The sequence below is a fragment of the Micropterus salmoides genome, unplaced genomic scaffold, assembly GCF_014851395.1.
Source record: "Micropterus salmoides isolate LMB-PRFRI ecotype aquatic unplaced genomic scaffold, ASM1485139v1 Ms_hic_scaffold_19, whole genome shotgun sequence".
In the NCBI taxonomy this organism is placed as follows: Eukaryota; Metazoa; Chordata; class Actinopteri; order Centrarchiformes; family Centrarchidae; genus Micropterus; species Micropterus salmoides.
The window spans coordinates 7857239-7875060 of record NW_024041039.1 but is presented as its reverse complement, the minus strand read 5'-3'; the positions used below and the strand labels follow the sequence as shown (position 1 = coordinate 7875060).

Sequence of the window (17822 nt, the reverse complement as noted above, 5' to 3'; positions counted from 1 at the left end):
GAAATAGCATACCTGAAAGCAACCTGCCATTTAAGTTCCTGGTTATGTCCTTTTGAGAAACAATGATTTATTGGTAAAAACTAATATGTTTCAACACTTTTGCACTTGGATTTTTGCTAACAAATTAGTAAAAATGTGGTTTTCACTACTGCAAGCATTAGAAAACTTTATTCCTTTCCAGACACACAGTAAAGTGCAACATTTTGACTTTTGTTGGATTAAATATTAAGATAAAGTTAAATTATTTATATAGCCCAAAATCATAAATGATAAATTTACCTCAAAGGGTTTTACAATCTGTACAACAACATATGACAGCACAAGTGTTAATAAAAGCTCTTTTTCCATTTTTTTTCCATCTTTGCATCCACAGACAGGCCTCACTGATGAGCAGCTGAAGTCTCTGGAGAGCATATTTGAAGACACGTACAAAAAAAAGTATCCCATTGTGGGTTACACAGCATCACGCATCCTCACCGAGGATGGAAGTCCCAACAAAGACTTCAAACCAGAGGATCAGCCTAATTTTCAAATCAAAGATGAGTTTTAATCTCATTTACCTTTTTGTAAAATGTAGTTGTGAGAAAGTCTTGTTATGGAGGACTTTGTTAGCTTTTTGAATTCTTTCTCTTTACTTGACCAGAATCAGAACCTAATTTATTTGAACTAAGGTTCACATGCTTCTTTATTATATGACATAGCTTTAATGTACCTTTTTTATGTCATGAGTAGAAGAAGTCTGTTTTGATAAACTTCAGGGAATGGAGAATAAAATGATGCAGATTTTTAATACACTACACTTGTGTATCATATTTGACCACGACTGGCTTCCAAACTAGTTGTGATGACACGTGAAACTCAGATTTAAGGTGAGCAAAGAAACTTTCAAAAATGAAGTAATAATAAGTAAACGTACATTTTTGAATGGAGGGGGACTTTAATTGTTTTTTTGGTTTTTTTACCTCTAGCCTCTACATACAGTTGCAGTGCATTATATGTGGTTACCGTGAGCCTTTGTCAGAGCAATAAGAACAAATAAACTTAATGAACACAGGAACATTATTAGATTTATTTCACAGAAAGCCATACATGTCAAATTAAATGCCATTTAGCGATTAAGAAAGGGGAGAGTGAGCTGACAGACCAGATAACTAGCTAAACATCAGCACTCACATTTCCTTGAATGTGATTTTTGTAGGATTCTAACAGTCTTTCTCATCATTGATCGTGAAGAATTGCTTAATCGTTCAGTCTGTACAATATCGCAAAATTGCCCAGCGCAGTTTCCCTTAACTCGGTAATGTCTACAGATCTCTGTCTCTATTTGTCCAAACCCCAACGTATTCTATATACAGTGATTTAAAGGGAAGAAAAGTAGAAAAATGGCACATGTGAGAAGCTGGAGCCATAAAATATCAGGCCTTGAGTCTTTCTAAACAACTTTTTATTATTATCAAAATTGTTGCCAATTAATTTTCGGTTTACTGAATCTTCTATTAATTGTTATAGCGCTAGATTTTAGTATAAAATGTAGGCATTAAATGCATTATCCACTAGAGTATGTATGTATGTATGTATGTATGTATGAAATTAAAAAACACTGAATGTTTACATGATTATAATCAGTTCATTTGTTTTGTGCCTGATTTTGTTGTTGTACAATTATCATTAAAGTCTGTAAATCTCAAGCTTCTTAGAGTTTGCTTCACTTGACTTTTACCACAAGAACATGGTACATGGATGTTATCTTGATATGGTCTCTTTATGACAGCCCATGACTCACTCATGTCACCTCAACAAACAGGCAACATAAATAGTATGTCCGAACCTATATAGCTTCACATGGTCTGATCAAAGGTCACAGCAGTTTAGGTGCTGAGACAGGGAATTGTCTTTGGGTGGAGCTGTGTGTCTTGCCATGCCAGGTGGTCACGGCGGAGGTAAGTCTGTCAGTTTGTGTGATAGTAACCAAGTTGAACCTCCTACGTCACTGTGAGTGATCTACAGCCGAGTTCAAAGGACACAAGCCCTGCCCTTGAGTCTGCCAGCGAGAGCTGAGCTGCGTTCTTTATCAGGTGGAGGTTCTGCTCGGAGCCGGTCACTGCAGACTCGGTCAGCCTCGGAAACACATTCTTCTGCTGGAGCTCACCTACCAACTGGAGCCAAGATGCCCAAAACAGTAAGACTTTTCTAGACAAGAGAATTAAATGCGTCACTGACATGTCTCTTCCTGGTCCAAGTTTGAAAGAGGGGGAGGGTGGGTTTATAGATCCACCTATAATGGTTGTTGAAATATTTATCCCTATATACTTTTGGAGAAAGAGCATTGAGATTAAATCAAATTTAACTGTAAATCATGTATGTTTTAGTCACATGTTTTTTCTGTGTTCGAGCTTGTGACTTATTTCTAAGAGACATCTATCCTTCTTGGCATTTACTCATTAACCAAATGTAGAGTTTGACCCATGCTGCACACATTCCTAGCCGAAAGAAAGGCTACTAAAATGCTACTTCATGGCTAAAGCTGGGGTGACTGGAGTGGTTTGTAAATGTCAAGAGCTGTCAGCATAATCAGGTTTCCATCCCAAACAAAAGAAACCACAATGTTTTATTTGCTGTAAGTCCTAAATGCACTCAGCTAGAGTTGCTTAAGTATTTAGCATCAGTCAGAAGGAAAACTGATAAGAAAGGCCGGCCTGTGCATTACGTCTGCAACTCTGTGCTTATATTGACACTCCAAGGAGAAATTATTAAGAGGTCATGCTGACATCTGCCTCAACTTGATTGACATTCAACTAACTTGACATCAAACTAATTTCTGAGTGTTGGTAGCAGGTATTGCTTGTGTTCTGGAAAATACTGAAAACATGATTTAAGAGTTGACGGGCTTAGCTTTTAAAAGTTAAATAGGAAAGTGAGAGTTTTGTGGATTCCAAAAAATACAATCAAAGTATAAACAATTCAAAAACCCCTCCGAAGTTTAATGCAGCAACATACTGATTGCTGCTTGCATTGTGGTGATTTTCACAGTCAATGATTTGAGAAAGGATGGGCCAATGTAGCCAGCAGGAATGCATCAGTTAAGAAGCTATCTTACGCATGTCATCATGGAAGTGGAAACAGTTGAGAAACATATTAGAGATTTGATAAATAAATGTTCCAGCTTTCCAGGTTTATCTTTATGACACCCGGGGTGTGCTCTAATTTAACTTCATAAAATGATTGTGTAACTACTACAAGCCCAACCTGGCCTGCAGGCCGAAATCATGCAGTATGTTAAGCTTTTTTGGAAAAAACTAAGAATAGCCTTTTTCTTTCTTGTGGGAAAAGCATTCTAGAAAGACTTGAAAGTCAGATTTATTTGTTAGTTTAATTGCCTCTTGTTATAAAAACCTTACTAACAATAGCAAAGTCTGAAGGAAACTTGGCATGCAGTGAGTATTTTGATATTTAATCTTCGTATGTGCAACCTTGTCGCACCTCGCAAGGGCAGTCCAAAGTCTAATGAGATAGTGAGCAATTATAGTTTATGAACAATCCACTTCACAGCTCCACATTAAATACATCCTTTACACAGCTGAATATATTATTTATGATTGTTACGATAAAAGAAGTTGCGTTTTATAATTTAACCATCAAAATCAAAAGTTCCCAAATTAAGATGCAATATTTCTATAAAATGAAAGATGTGATCTTACAGAAACATGCACAAGTATGAGAAATGCAGGACTGATGGATTCAGATTTATATCAGGGAGAACTGCTAAATGCTCGGGCCGAATGGAAATAGGAGGGTTTGTAGAAAAAGAAAAACTTTAGTCATCATATGACTAAATTACCTTTTTGCTGCAGGTCAATGTTCGCGTCACCACTATGGACGCAGAGCTGGAGTTTTCATTCCACCCCAACACCACAGGGAAGCAGCTTTTTGACCAGGTCTGTATGTTACAGTATGAAAAGCACAAGAAGCGTGTACGTGAGGATCATAGTTGTCCTAGCTGGGACCTTGGGAACTCCAATCTTTCATCTGATAAAGTTCTGTTCATGGCTAACCATGACCCTATCTGATTCTGTTGTATGCAGTGGTGGAAGAAGTATTCAGATATTTTATTTAAGTGAAAGTAGCAATACAGCAGCGTACAGATACTTCATTACTTAAAGTAAAAGCACTCGCACTTTAAGTATTAGCAGTATTTGCATGTAGACAAATGGCCCCTGTTAATATATTATTGGATCATTGTTACTGCCGAATTAATATGAATGTAGCATTTATTGTTGTAGTTGGTCAAGCAATTTTGTGTAGTTTAATCCATAACAGTGTGTCTTTTATAAGCTGATCATATGTTTTGAATGTAAAATCTTCATCAGCAAAGTAAGTGGAGTAAAAAGTGTAATATTTCCCTCTCAAATATCGTGAAACATGTATAAACTACCATCAAATTAAAGCGTTAAATAAAGTTTATGTACGTCGAAATTGTACAGAACTTGAGTAAATGTACTTCTATAACATTTCCTAATTATATCAAAGAGCATTTGTTTCAGAGTAGTAGCATTCCCAGCTATTTACAGACACTCCCAGTACTTGAATTATTTATTGATTATACTTTATCTAAATGTATCCTGTTGGTAAAATCAGATTGTATCATAGCATAGTGGAAACAAGTTTAAAAAAATGCAATTTATCTGTAGAAAATGTACAGTGCACGCAGCTAATTACACATTTCCTTTGTCAAGCCAAAACTGCAAAACTCCAGTCATGCTGACTTTCAAACGGTCAAAGTCATGTTTTTAAATTACGGATGGTTTTGTGTCCCTTCTCCTTTGTTAGAAAAACTCAAAAATGCACCATTTTCCCTGGAGCCTGCTGTAGCGTGTATAATTACCTAAACCTTTGTACTTGACAGGAAGTCAGCTCAGTGATTAAGTATATTCACTACCTCAGATACTGTTAGTTGTTTAGAGAGACTGGTGCACACTAGTGTATCTATAGTTTTTGCATAATCCTGCTTTGTGCTGCAAATGACAGCTTGTTCAGTGGTTGTTTCTTCATGGCCAGACAATTACAAGTGTGACAAATAAAGAAAATTAAGGAAGAAATGAAGGAGAGGATGTGGAGATCCTCGGTCATCGTGTCTTGGTTCCTCTCTGTGTCTCAGGTTGCCAGGACCATTGGACTACGTGAGATTTGGTACTTCGGGCTGCAGTTTGTTGACGCCAAAGGGTTCATCACATGGCTGAGCTTCGAAAAGAAGGTTAATCTGTGCTTTTAGATGAGTGTGATGCAAACTGACACATTGTTTTGTTCTTGTTCATCATCCTGCTCTTTTAACCTGATACCTACTCCAATGTACCTTGAAGGATTTGATCTTACACTGTTTATACTCTACTCTGTCCTTCTCTTCTTATCTGTACCATATTCTACTTCACACTATTTTACTGTAATGTATTCTTTAACTTTATTTTATTTGCTGATCCACTCTTCTTAACACTATCCTGATATAAATGAACAAACTTAAGCTTACTTTATTCCTTTAACTAAACTCTGTTTTAAATTAACTCAATTCCACTCTGTCCTACTCTTCTGTCTTCTACTTAACTGGATTCTCTTTTACTTTACTCTACTGCAATGTTTTAAAAAGCAAAGTAGTTATTTGACAACATTACTTATATAAAAAGTAAATGTTATAATTTGTCTCCATACAAAACATAATCCTGGAATTGTTCATGTTCAGGTTTGGCTTCTTTTCTCACTAGTTTTGGTCAAGTTAGCATTTGTACTACTACTACTTGGAGTGATAGAGGCTGGCATTTCAGCCATTTTTAAAAATGATTTTCAGCTATCTATCTCAGCCTTCTTGCTTGCGTCCTAAGTGTTTTATTTTATTTATTTTTTACAAACTATCAAGCTTCAGCATGTGATGTCAGGTGCTACAGCTGACTCAGGATGGTGGGATGTGGGCCATTGGCAGCCAGTTTGTCGTAGCTGATAGTGGATATTATGAGCATAAATATATTAAACATAGATGCACCAATTTGCTTCTTTTTCCCCTAAACACAAATATGTGGATATACATATATACTTTAGCTGCTCTGCAATCTTTCCTGGAACCTCCTATCAACACTTGCAAGTTGACCACGGTCAGGAAGATCTTTTTTCTAACTCGATGTATATTGGCTCCTACTGGTATGAATACTACTCTAATATATTCTAATACAAGTTAAAACACTTTGTCTTACTCTGTCCTGTCAAAACTTTCCTAATTAAATACTCTATCCTGCTCCTCTCTACCTAACTGCACCGTGTTCTATATTAAACCCCTCTGTACTATATTCTAGGGTATATTATACTCTCTTTTCTTCTGTACTAGGCCATATTACTAATCATAGGTGTCACATACACTGGAGACCACATTTTGAAATTGCTGATTTGGTCCCCATCACTTTTTTAAAGCATAATTTGTTTTTAAAAAACGTGCTAATATATTGCTTGGCATTAAATAACAAATGAAAATTCTTTGAGAAAGGTTTATTTGCACATTAAGAAAACATGCAATGCAATTAAAATATAGAAGAAACAGATGTTAATTTTCCAAAAAAAGTAACTTAACCTTAAAAAAACCAAGCTACTGATTATAAAATGCCCCAAAGACGTGCATGCATCCATCAGTAACTTTAACAACTTCTTAACACAGTTTCTTTTTGGCTAAGTTTTCCGTTCTCTCCCTTTGAACATGACAAAAGAGGAGGAAAGACTAAATCATGTCTACATATGTGTTGCCTCAGCAGGGATGATATTACAGGAGAAAAGTTGATTTACAGGAGAAACAGATCTGAAAGCAACACAGAATGACTGAGAGCAGCACTGCTTTCAATTATATTATATTTATATATTTTGAAATGCACCTGCCACCTGAATTTTGTGTTTCCTATTACATAAATAAAAACATTTCCACCATAAATTGGTGCAAAAACGTTCACCAGAATGCAGGAAATGAAGTGTTTAAAGATCAAAACTTCCTGGGGGAGGTCTCTCCAGACCCCCCACTCATATATCTCAGCACTGAGGCTATCTTTAAAGCTGTTTAAGGATCTTTCCGTCTCGTTCTCGTAAACCTTATATTGCGTATCGTGATGTCTCGTCACACCCCTAATCTGAGCTACTATGTCCCCACCACTTTTCAACACAAAGTGACGCCCTTGCTACTAATACTTAATTTCAATCTACTCCGTCTACCATACCTTGTCATCATCTTTTATCATATTTTCTCTGCGGTCTTCTGCTCAGGTGATGGCCCAGGATGTGAAGAAGGAGACTCCCCTGCAGTTCAAGCTGAGGGTCAAGTTCTACCCCGAGGATGTGGCAGAGGAGCTGATCCAGGACGTCACCCGGAAGCTTTTCTTTCTGCAGGTGAAGGAGGACATTCAGGGAGATGATGTCTACTGCCCTCCAGAGACTGCTGTGCTGCTGGCCTCTTACGCCGTCCAGGCCAAGTACGGAGAGTACGACAAGTCAGTGCATCAAACAGGTTACCTGTCCTCCGAGCACCTGCTGCCCAAGAGGTGAGTGTGAGTCGGAGAATGTATGAGCTCTGTTGCAGGTGGTGGTCATTTCTTTGGTATTTTACTTCACTTGCCAGAGACCCAGGTCAACAAATACACATAGAAGAAAGAAATCCCACAGCTAAAAAAAATCAAAGGGTATATGCTCAAAACCTGGAATTAGTAGTAAATATATTAATAAAGAGGTGAGAAAATGGGTAGATAGATAGGACAAATAAAAGGTCAATAAAATGATTAAGAACAAATGAACTTGTACACAGATTACACAATACACGATTTTCTTTAAAGGGAATTAATAATTATAAATCTTTGTTATCTCCATGCCAAAAAAACTTACTGCACTGTTTTGGAAAAAGACTTAACAGGCCAAGTATTCAACAAAGGGTGAGGCAGATTATTAGGCTATTAAGTCCTCTGGAAATGTTGCTTGTATTTAAAAGGGCGAAAAGAGTGTCTGATATGTTTATTGATTTTGTGAAGAGTATGGACGTGATAGATGATGAAGATCAGGAAGAATGCATGATCCTTAGTTTTTATTTATTTAAATCATTGATTAAATATTATTTGATAATTTATTTGAGATTTAGATATGTTCGATTAGGAAGTAAAAATGTATGGACACAATGTTAGCATGTATGAGCGGATCAGTGCCAACTACAACAGAAGTTCTTAACCTTTTTCGCTTGCAACCCCTTAATAATATAAAATAAAGCAATGTCCACTAGTGACCCATGATCAACGCTTGCAAATTACAGTGGGTCATGACCAAGTCAGCCAAGGAATGCTTTCTTACCCTTTTTTATTTTATAAGATCATTTTTAGAGGCCTAAACTTTTACAGATCTACATGAAAAAAACAAAGATTAGAGGAACATCTTTAGAAAATAGATATTACTTGTGGTGGTATAAGCTATTTCTCATCTTGTGTGACCCCTCAAAATCATGTTCAATGCCAACACAGCGCTCTTGAGCAAGACACAAAAGCCTAAACCAGTTAAATCAGGCATTAAAAAGATCAGTGATATTTGGATAAGGAAAAAACTAAACAGCAGATCTCTCTGAGGACAGTGCCTGTGTGTATCAAGAAAGGATACTTGCCATAAATTGAAAACTACAACAATCTGAATCCTGTTAAACTGGCAATCATTTAATCAAATTGCTTCCTCAGTGACTAAATTATGAACCCGTTGAATGTCCTATTACGTACTCACAAATGGCAACATAAGCTATAACGGTTAGGAAAGAAACTACAATGCAGCATGTGTTTGATTAGCTCTGTAGGTATACAAAGACTGTTTACATTTTCACCAGTGGGTTGTTGATAACTCGTCTCTCCCCTCAGAGTGCTGGAGCAACACAAGCTGTCCAAGGAGCAGTGGGAAGAGAGAATCCAGGTTTGGCACGGGGAGCACAGATCAATGCTGAAGTAAGAGATAAATACTTTGATGTGTATTACTTTTTATGGTAGAAATTACAAAATCTTCTTCTTACAAGTGAAAAGTACAACACGCCCTTACTCAATTCAGTGCGCTCATTGGTTTTGCAGCTACAGCCTTGCTTAGTCTGGAATGACCTGTAGCTGTGTTTGCTAACTTTAGATAGATATTGCTGTATTTTGATCAGTTTACTGACTTTAGGACTCCTTTTTTGTTCTTCTTCGTCTTCTTCTTTTTTCTTCTTCTTCGTCTTCTTTTTTCTTTTTTCACAGATAAACATTAATTTGATTTCATCTAAAGTAAAGTAAAACAAACACAAGTCATTGTGACATTATCCTGTAATTGTCACTGACCACATGAACGGCAGATGCACAATAGTGTTTATATAATTTTTTTTATTGTTTATAACAAAATGCATTTATTGTGTAAATTTTCATTTGCCGTTCCCAGGGGAGGCAAACAGTGATGTGCAGGCTGAATAAATCTAACAATAACAGACAATGTGGTGAATTAACACATTGCAAGTTGAAATTTAGTATTACTACTACTACAGTATCTACTTACTGAATGTGAATCTTTGTGAATCCCTTAATTGATCCATTTAAGGTTGAGCTTTAGACATTTGTAAATATCAAAAGATTCATATTTAACAGCTAAAATTTAAAGACAGGCATGCAAAAATCTAAAAATCTAAATTTCCCAGGTGTGTTTATTTTTTTCTGTTTAACTAAAGCATTACATACAATTCAAGTGTTGTAAATCAAAAGAGATAAAGCTTTAGCAATACATTTCTTAACAAACGTGTGTATTTTACCAACTTTGAACTAGTTCCAGATGGAGCTGGCTATGGGAAATTATAATATCACAAACTGTAAGATAAATTTTGTTCATGCAGTTTGTGTATCTGTGTGTATTCCATGTTTCCATCTGGCTACAGTCTAACCGTCTGTTTAACCTGAACAGGGAAGAGGCCATGATCGAGTACCTGAAGATTGCTCAGGACCTGGAAATGTACGGCATCAACTACTTTGAGATCAAGAACAAGAAGGGCACAGACCTGTGGTTGGGAGTCGACGCTCTGGGACTGAACATCTATGAGAAGCAGGACAGGTAAGTCAGTGTATCAGTGCCTTCAATCACTGTTCATGCAGTACACTACTTAATTACTGTCTCTCCTAACATCATAGCGTATATTCTATCAAAGCACGCACTAATTTGATGACATACAGTTGTAGACGGGAGGGCAACACATGAGCAGTCATTGACCTCTGCTACCTTCCCTTCCAGTCGGTCAAGTTTAAAATAACATGTTTGACCGCATGGCTGCTGTTTTGAAGAGGTCATTGACTGAATTCTTTTGATTTTACCACAACATGAACACACAAGGTCTCACTGGCTCTGATACCACATGTGTGTTGAGTGACTGTCAAAGTGTGAATATAATTTTTTTTAAACATGCTGTTGAATTTGTCTGATCACCCCTTTTTTTCTCCATTCTGCAGGCTGTCTCCAAAGATTGGATTTCCCTGGAGTGAAATTAGAAACATTTCTTTCAGTGATAAGAAATTCATCATCAAGCCCATAGATAAGAAAGCTAATGTAAATACTTTAAGCTCGGTAGCATCTCAATTGTATGTAAATGTGTAAAGATAAGATGGATGGGACGCAGACTTGCAGCACCAAGCGGCATTTACGTGGTATAGTTTTACAGGAATAATGGGATTAAAGTTGTTTATATGAAAATGCAGATGTGCAAACAATGATTTAGTAGAATTTGTATGCTCCTTTTTAGGGTGAGTAGTATTTAAACATTTGTGCAAAGATAACAGATGAAAACTATTAATTTGGCTAACTCTGACACACTTAAAGTAACTTTTATCTATGTGGATAAATAAAAAATACATACCATATTTACATAATACTAACAAAATAATGACTTTGGTGAACAACATATCCTTGAACATAAACTTTGAGAAAGCTTCAAAAATTTGGATTAAAAAATTGGTCAAACTTTTGAAGAAGCTCAGTGCTTTTTCAAAATGTATGAAACCAAACCCAACTGTCCCTTACTTGATGTTTTCTTTTTTGTTTTTCTTTCCAAGGATTTCATATTCTACGCCCCACGACTGCGAGTCAACAAGCGCATCCTGCAGCTCTGCATGGGCAACCATGAGCTGTACATGCGCCGCCGCAAGACTGACACCATAGAGGTTCAGCAGATGAAGGCCCAGGCCAAAGAGGAGAGGCTGCAGAAAAAGATGGAGAGGTAGGGGAAGGGTTATCAAATTTAAACGGAATACTAATCAAGTTTAAAAAGTCCCATGTTTTAGTTTAAAGATCTAAGACAGATGTATCATCAGTCTTTCATTGATGTGTTCTGCAGGGATCAGCTGGAGAGTGAGAAGAAGAAGAGGGAGGCCATGGAGAAAGAGAAGGAGAACATGGAGAGAGAAAAGCAGGAGCTGATGATGAAGCTCCAACAGTTTGAAGAGACAACCAAGAGAGCAGAGAGAGGTGAGACAAACACTTTACATAACTCTGACTGAATTTGGTATTCTCCTTATTACAGACCACATTGGTCAAATTATGCTTCAGAACATACAACTCTGGAAAACATACAGTAAGTCAACAGTGTAATTTATGTTGTGTTGTATTTTAGATTTCAAACTTTGGCGTTACTGCCCTCTTCTGTTTATTTTCTTGAAATACATATAACAAGTGAAAGTTCAGAGAGTTACTTTTGTAATTTATGACATGTTTGTATTTCCTTGCAAGTACTCAAGCTCGTAATCACAATACTTTGACTTTGTGGCGGTCAGAAATGAACAGTGCTGTCAAGTCTTTTAAAGTTCCCTAGATCTGCAAAAAAGTGTTTCTAAACACTTTTTGTTGTTAAGTATGATTGTGGCCGATAAAACAAGGGAGAATACACGTTCCTGCACTAGAAAATTGTGGCAACACGCAGCCAGCAGACAAAGAAAATGCTCTTTCTACAAACGGGCTGCAAGATGGATATGATATGCCCAAAGTCAGTTGTTCCAAACCTGGGTGTCCCAAAAAGGCGCTCCTTCAATCTAAAAGGGTCCTCAGATTAAATAAAGAGGAAAAATATTTTTGTTAATAAAAAATATGGGTTTTTTTTCTGAATATTTGATCAATTTTGGGATTCTTTTGTGAAATACTGCACAGTTTATGTCTTTAGAGGTCTAAAAAAATCATTCAAATTTAACCACCTGAGATGACCTGTTATCATGACACAAGTAGACCCTGGTTCATTTTTAAGGGTCCATAAGCCAGAAAGGAGTGTTTAATTTTTCACCCTGTGCAAAACATCATAGATTTTTACTGTGTTTCACTGACTTTGTCCTGTAGAGCTTCAGGAGCAGCTGGACAGGGCCATGAGGCTGGAGGAGGAGAGGAGGAGGGTGGAGCAGGAGGCGGCCCGGCTGGAGGCTGAGAGGATGGAGGCCATAATAGCCAAAGAGGAGCTGGCCAGGCAAGCTGAGGACCAACTAAAGAGCCAGGAGCAGCTGGTGAGTACATGGTGCAAGAAATACTCAAAGCCTTCACGTGAGGAAAAAGTCGTGATGGAAAAATACTCAAAGCTCCTAAAGTCAGGATACACACATATCAGCTGATTTATCTTGCAGCCTGAGAAAATTATCTACAACTCTTTCTCACTTTAAAATGTCAAATATTTATAACTGAGCTGATACAAGGCTATTTTTATGTTTTTATGATAATTTATACGCATATCGGAAGATAAATGTGAATTTGTAAAGTAAGAAGTAACTGCAGTTTTCGGGTAAATGCACTGGAATTACTATAAATACATAAATGGCGAATTCCAGTTGTGGATGTTTGATCCTTCAGTTTTTTTGTCCGTCCATTCATTAAATGACGAGTGTGATGAGCATCCAGGTAACTGAGGCTGCCGGTTTAAACAGGTGTCTATTCTTGGTTTTTTTTTTTTGACGACATGGTTTGTGCTTCCTCCCACAGGCTTCAGAGCTGGCCGAGTACAGTAGCAAGATTGCTGCACTAGAGGAGGCCAAGAGAGTTAAGGAGGAGGAGGCTGAGTCATGGCACAGCAAGGTGAGTTTCCAACACACGATCAAAGGGATTCCTGGAAAATGTCAGAACACACAATTTCCTACTTGTCACCTTTTCAGTTGGTTGTTAGGGTTTTTTTTTTAATCACAGGACTCTTCATTATGTCACTTGTACAGTCTGGAATTTATTTATTTATATTGTGTGTTTTACCACCTATTAGAGGGAAAAAATAGCTAATTGGGGTGTATTTAATAGAGCAACTTTATTCACACATGTTTTTGTTGTAATGTAGTAATGTAGTTGGAAGCAGATGTAAATGTTTAATGTATTTGTTAACAACTCTAACACCCTGTGCATAAGTGCATGCTGGTGTATAAACCTATTGCCTTATAAATGGCAATATAGTAAAAGTTGTAATAAAATAAGTTAAATTAAAAAAATGTCTTCATAGGAGAAATTACAATTGCGGACAAATACAAATAATAAAAATGTTCTAATTGCTGCACACAACCACATTAGTGTGTTAGAAACCATTCATTAAAAGTCTATATATGGCTTATAAATGCTAAAAAATGGGAGTTAAAGGTGGAGTAGGCGGTTCTGGAGAAGTTCAATTCCATGTTTAATAGAGCGAACAAGCAGAGAGGACGAGACGGTCCCAGAGCCAGCACACCAGCTCCAGACAACTCTCCTGCTACTATAGCTAACATCACAACAACAACATGTCAAACTAGAAAGTAAGTTGAATGTCCGTAGGCAGGCAAGTGTGAAGATCAACAGATATTTCCAGGGACTTTGTATTTATTGTGCAGCTTATCATCCAGCTAATTAAAACGTGAATACTGACCAAACCATAAATAAAGGTTTGAGGCTCATCACATTCATTGTTTTCTAAATAGAAAGACCCTTTCATGACTTGTTGTATTGGAAGAAAAGAAAATCCATATCAAAATCCTTGGCACTCCCCTGTGCATTTCATATTTACACTTATGAAGTATGTACATTTTACTTTCTTATATATATATATTTACTACACATGCTACTAATTCATGTGACATAAAAGCTTAGAATCCTTTAATAAATTACCTAATTTGTTTATAGGAATAAATTACGTGGAAATGGCAAATGGCATGAGTGGAAAAGGCAAAGCTGCATCCAAGTTGTCATAAAACTGTTTTTCAAAAGTGAAATTAAGACCAGAGATCAGAGTCCAGCTCTGCTTGCTAGTTTACTTTGACCATAAACTGGCCACAGTCATACTGATGCCTAACAAATGCAAATACTTAGTATGTATGTTGACATCAGATGTTGTGTAGTGCTACAGCACGGTGAATGACCCTGATTACAACTTCACAACTTATTCTTCTATTTTGGGAACCCTTTTCTGGCCATGGACGACATAGGAAAATTAGATTTTTAGGCTAACTCTGGTTCAGTTACAGTTTTTTTACATGTTGACTAAACCTCTTCTCTTCGCCCCAGGCTAGGGAAGTGGAGGAGAGTCTGATAAGGACGAAGGAGGAGCTGCACACTGTGATGACCTGTAATTCAGTTCCTGCTGCTGCTCCTCCGGCTTCCTCCTCTTCGTCCTCTTCGGACAGCGAAAGCGACCACGAGCACAGTGAAGAGAACAGCACCTACAGCGCCGAGCTGCAGACGCAGGGCATCCACAACCACCACCAGGAGGAGGAGCGACTCACTGAGGCCGATAAGAATGAACGCCTGCAGAAACAGTTGAAGGTGAGTTCAGGGGCTTCAGTAAAGGATTTTGACAGTACTGCTTTAGCCCTATAATATGTTCATAGTCAACAACACTTCAGGTATTGTCACATATATACCTCTATGTTCTTATCTGAATACATAGCAGAATTTATATTACATGTGTTTGCATTGGATTTCATTTGATTTGGGGAATTTTGAAGTACATGATCAAAGAAAATGATAAAAAAAAAAAGTCTACGCAACAGCCCACCCCAACCAAAGAAAACATTTTTTTCCATATTCTCCCTAGGTGAAAGTTAAAATAACTATTTCAGTGCTGGTCAATTCCCAGTTTGGACCAAAAAGTGATTTTACCCATTATCATGATATATATATAAAATATATAAGATTGGCAGTCTTCACGACAGCTTATTCCACTTCCAAAAACATGTTCCCTTTACTATTCTCTGCTGCTCTCATGCTGTCTCCTCTCCTACTCTGCTCTCCTCTACATACACTACTTGTGTTTCCAGTTTGGTAACTTCGTGTTTTTTCAAGTATGTGGTTTGTAACGGCAGAAAATTGTTTTCTTCTTATACTTATAATCTTTTATTATTATGTCTTATATACTGTTTAATCTTTAACCTGCTCCTTTTATTATTATTCTCATCCTGCTAGTCTGTCCACATGTGTAGGGTTTAGTAGTAGATCAGTCTTGGTCTTAAGACCGCTTTTTGATGGTCTTGGTCTTGTCTCGGACTCGACCGCATTTGCACTCGGTCTCGGACATTGAGGACTTGGGATTTTAATTGGGTGTTTTAATGGGAATGTGGATCTTACAGATCAATTTGTGAAGTACCTATGATCTCGTTCCACATTTTATTGCGTGCCATGCAATGCAGGGAACTGGTCTTGGTCTTGACTCGGTCTTGGTCTCAGCCCCTGAAAGTCTTGGTCTTGTCTAGGTCTCGATAAACTCTGGTCTTGGTCTTGACTTGGTTTTGGCGGTCTTGACTACAACACTAGGGTTTAGGTCAGGGATGTGGAGTTGTTTTCTGTTCCTCTCCTGTTTTGGCTGGGACCAGTCAAAGCTGGTAGAGGATCTTTTGTTCCCCAAAACACAGATGCTCAGACTGTGTAAATGATCATGCAGCCCTTTGCTCTGGGCCAGACATTAGTGACTGTCTAGGAGACAGAACCTCTGGTCCAGCTGATGTGTTGTAGTACTTCTGTTTATTCTCTTTTGTTAAACAAATTCTTAAAAGACAATGGTTTGTTGTAACTCAATTATTTGCTCAACTTCTCACCAGGAATATAATTTCCACGACATGGTTAAATGTAGGAAAATCTACATAAAAACAGTTGTTTAGTAGCTTAATTTTTTTCACTTATCTAAATTTAAAAACACCAGGACAAAGAGAAGGAGTCTCCATCTGGTCTCAGCATTTGCACTGATAATCAACAATCATACAAAGACAAATTCATTATAGACCACCAGAATGTATTGTAACCACCAGACAGGTTGTGTTTTGATAACGCAAGCCTCACTTCTTAACTGCTAAACCTCACATGTGACCTACAGCTGAGTAAGAGCAGCTGTGCATGGCTGAGTATAAAATTACAGAGATTATTCAGAGAGAGTGTTTTATGAGTGCTATTCTGAGAAATTCATTCTGGGACATTTGAGCAAATCACTAACTGATGAAGTAGTTTAAGTAAATGATGGCACTCAAGATGTATCATAATGTAGTGAAAATCACATCACTTGGCAGAAATGCACTAATGTGAGAATATCCAAAAAAAAATCTTGCAAAGTGGCTACAGGATAAAAGCTCTGTGAGTGTCCTTGTGGTTAATAACCGGAGTTTTTTCCCTCCACAGGACCTGAGCTCAGAGCTGGAACAAGCCCGAGACGACAACAAGAAGACCCAGAACGATCTGCTCCACGCCGAGAACGTCCGAGCTGGCCGCGACAAGTACAAGACCCTGCGACAGATCCGTCAGGGCAACACCAAGCAGAGGGTGGATGAGTTTGAGGCCTTGTAGAAACCTCAAAGACCTGAAGATCTCTCCCAAGTACCTCCCTGAAGGACCTGATCAGCAATGGTTTCAATTTAAGTGTGATGTAATTGCAGCAACACCTTGTTTTAAAGACCCAGGAAAGCATGGAGCTGATCTGTGTAAAAGGACCTCCATGAGTTTTATTTAATCAGTTTAACTTTTGCTTTAAAGCACTGATGTGTTTCTATTATTTTTTTAATTTTTTGTTTTGTAGCACTCAAACATCTCCAATGTGCTGTTTTGTCCCAATAAACATTACAACATGGCATAAAGCTAGTGGTGTTCCTGATATACAGCATGAAAAAAGCTGGTATGTGAGGTGCTCTGTAGAAATGTTACCATAAATTATCCGAAAAGTTATTGCAATTTGGCTTGGCAGTTTTTGTTATTATACCAAACTGAAGTGGTTACATTTAAATGTATTTAACATAGACTATCTATAAGAAGTGGACGTAGTCATCTGATTTACTATTAAAGAGCCCATTCAGTATTTAGAGTGGCCAAAATTGAAGCCACAGAGCTTCAGCTACCGAGAATTTGTAGTCTCTAGTTTGGGTCAAACTCTAAAAGCACTGGTTCCTACATTTCCCATGATGCAACCCAATAGACCAGACCTCTCCTTTACATACCCAGGGCTTTCAAACCCCACACCTCCACTTCGTTAGGCAGACTTTCTGCTTTGAATACATTTGTAGTCTCAAACCAAGCCCAGGATAATCTTTTTTTTTTTCAACCTTTGGAAAGCTCCTTCTGAGCTAGATAAAAATATTATTGCTACAACTAGCCAATATGTTTAGCTTTACATTCAGGCAGGAGAGCAAATAAGGACAGTGATTACTCTCTGATATTAAACTTTTATGCAATATCTCAGAAATAGTAATGTCCTTTTCCATGACATGAAATAATAAAACTATACACAGTCATTCTTTTTCTTTTTATAATCATTATTTTTCCATGTGACAGTGTGACAAAAGTTCTGTTTGAAGAATCCTGTTGCCTGCTCACCCTGAAAA

At 37.5% G+C, this 17822-nt stretch overlaps 2 protein-coding genes across 2 annotated transcripts; both read left to right on the top strand.

Moving 5' to 3' along the window:
* Nucleotides 1-373: 373 nt before the first annotated feature.
* Nucleotides 374-1688, top strand: nenf (neudesin neurotrophic factor; the record flags this gene model as incomplete). The annotated part of the gene is given in 1 exon segment (XM_038728607.1): nucleotides 374-1688. A coding segment is annotated over 1 exon segment (177 nt), but the record flags the coding sequence as incomplete, so codon positions are not given.
* Nucleotides 1689-1996: 308 nt separating this feature from the next.
* Nucleotides 1997-17175, top strand: ezra (ezrin a). The gene is made up of 13 exons (XM_038728605.1): nucleotides 1997-2179; nucleotides 3852-3935; nucleotides 5156-5251; nucleotides 7285-7559; nucleotides 8901-8984; nucleotides 9958-10104; nucleotides 10497-10593; nucleotides 11097-11260; nucleotides 11378-11508; nucleotides 12367-12527; nucleotides 12997-13089; nucleotides 14530-14787; nucleotides 16630-17175. The coding sequence occupies exons 1-13, from the start codon at nucleotides 2168-2170 to the stop codon at nucleotides 16792-16794; spliced, it is 1767 nt and encodes a 588-aa protein (XP_038584533.1). The 5' UTR covers nucleotides 1997-2167; the 3' UTR covers nucleotides 16795-17175.
* The last annotated feature ends 647 nt before the right edge of the window (nucleotides 17176-17822 follow it).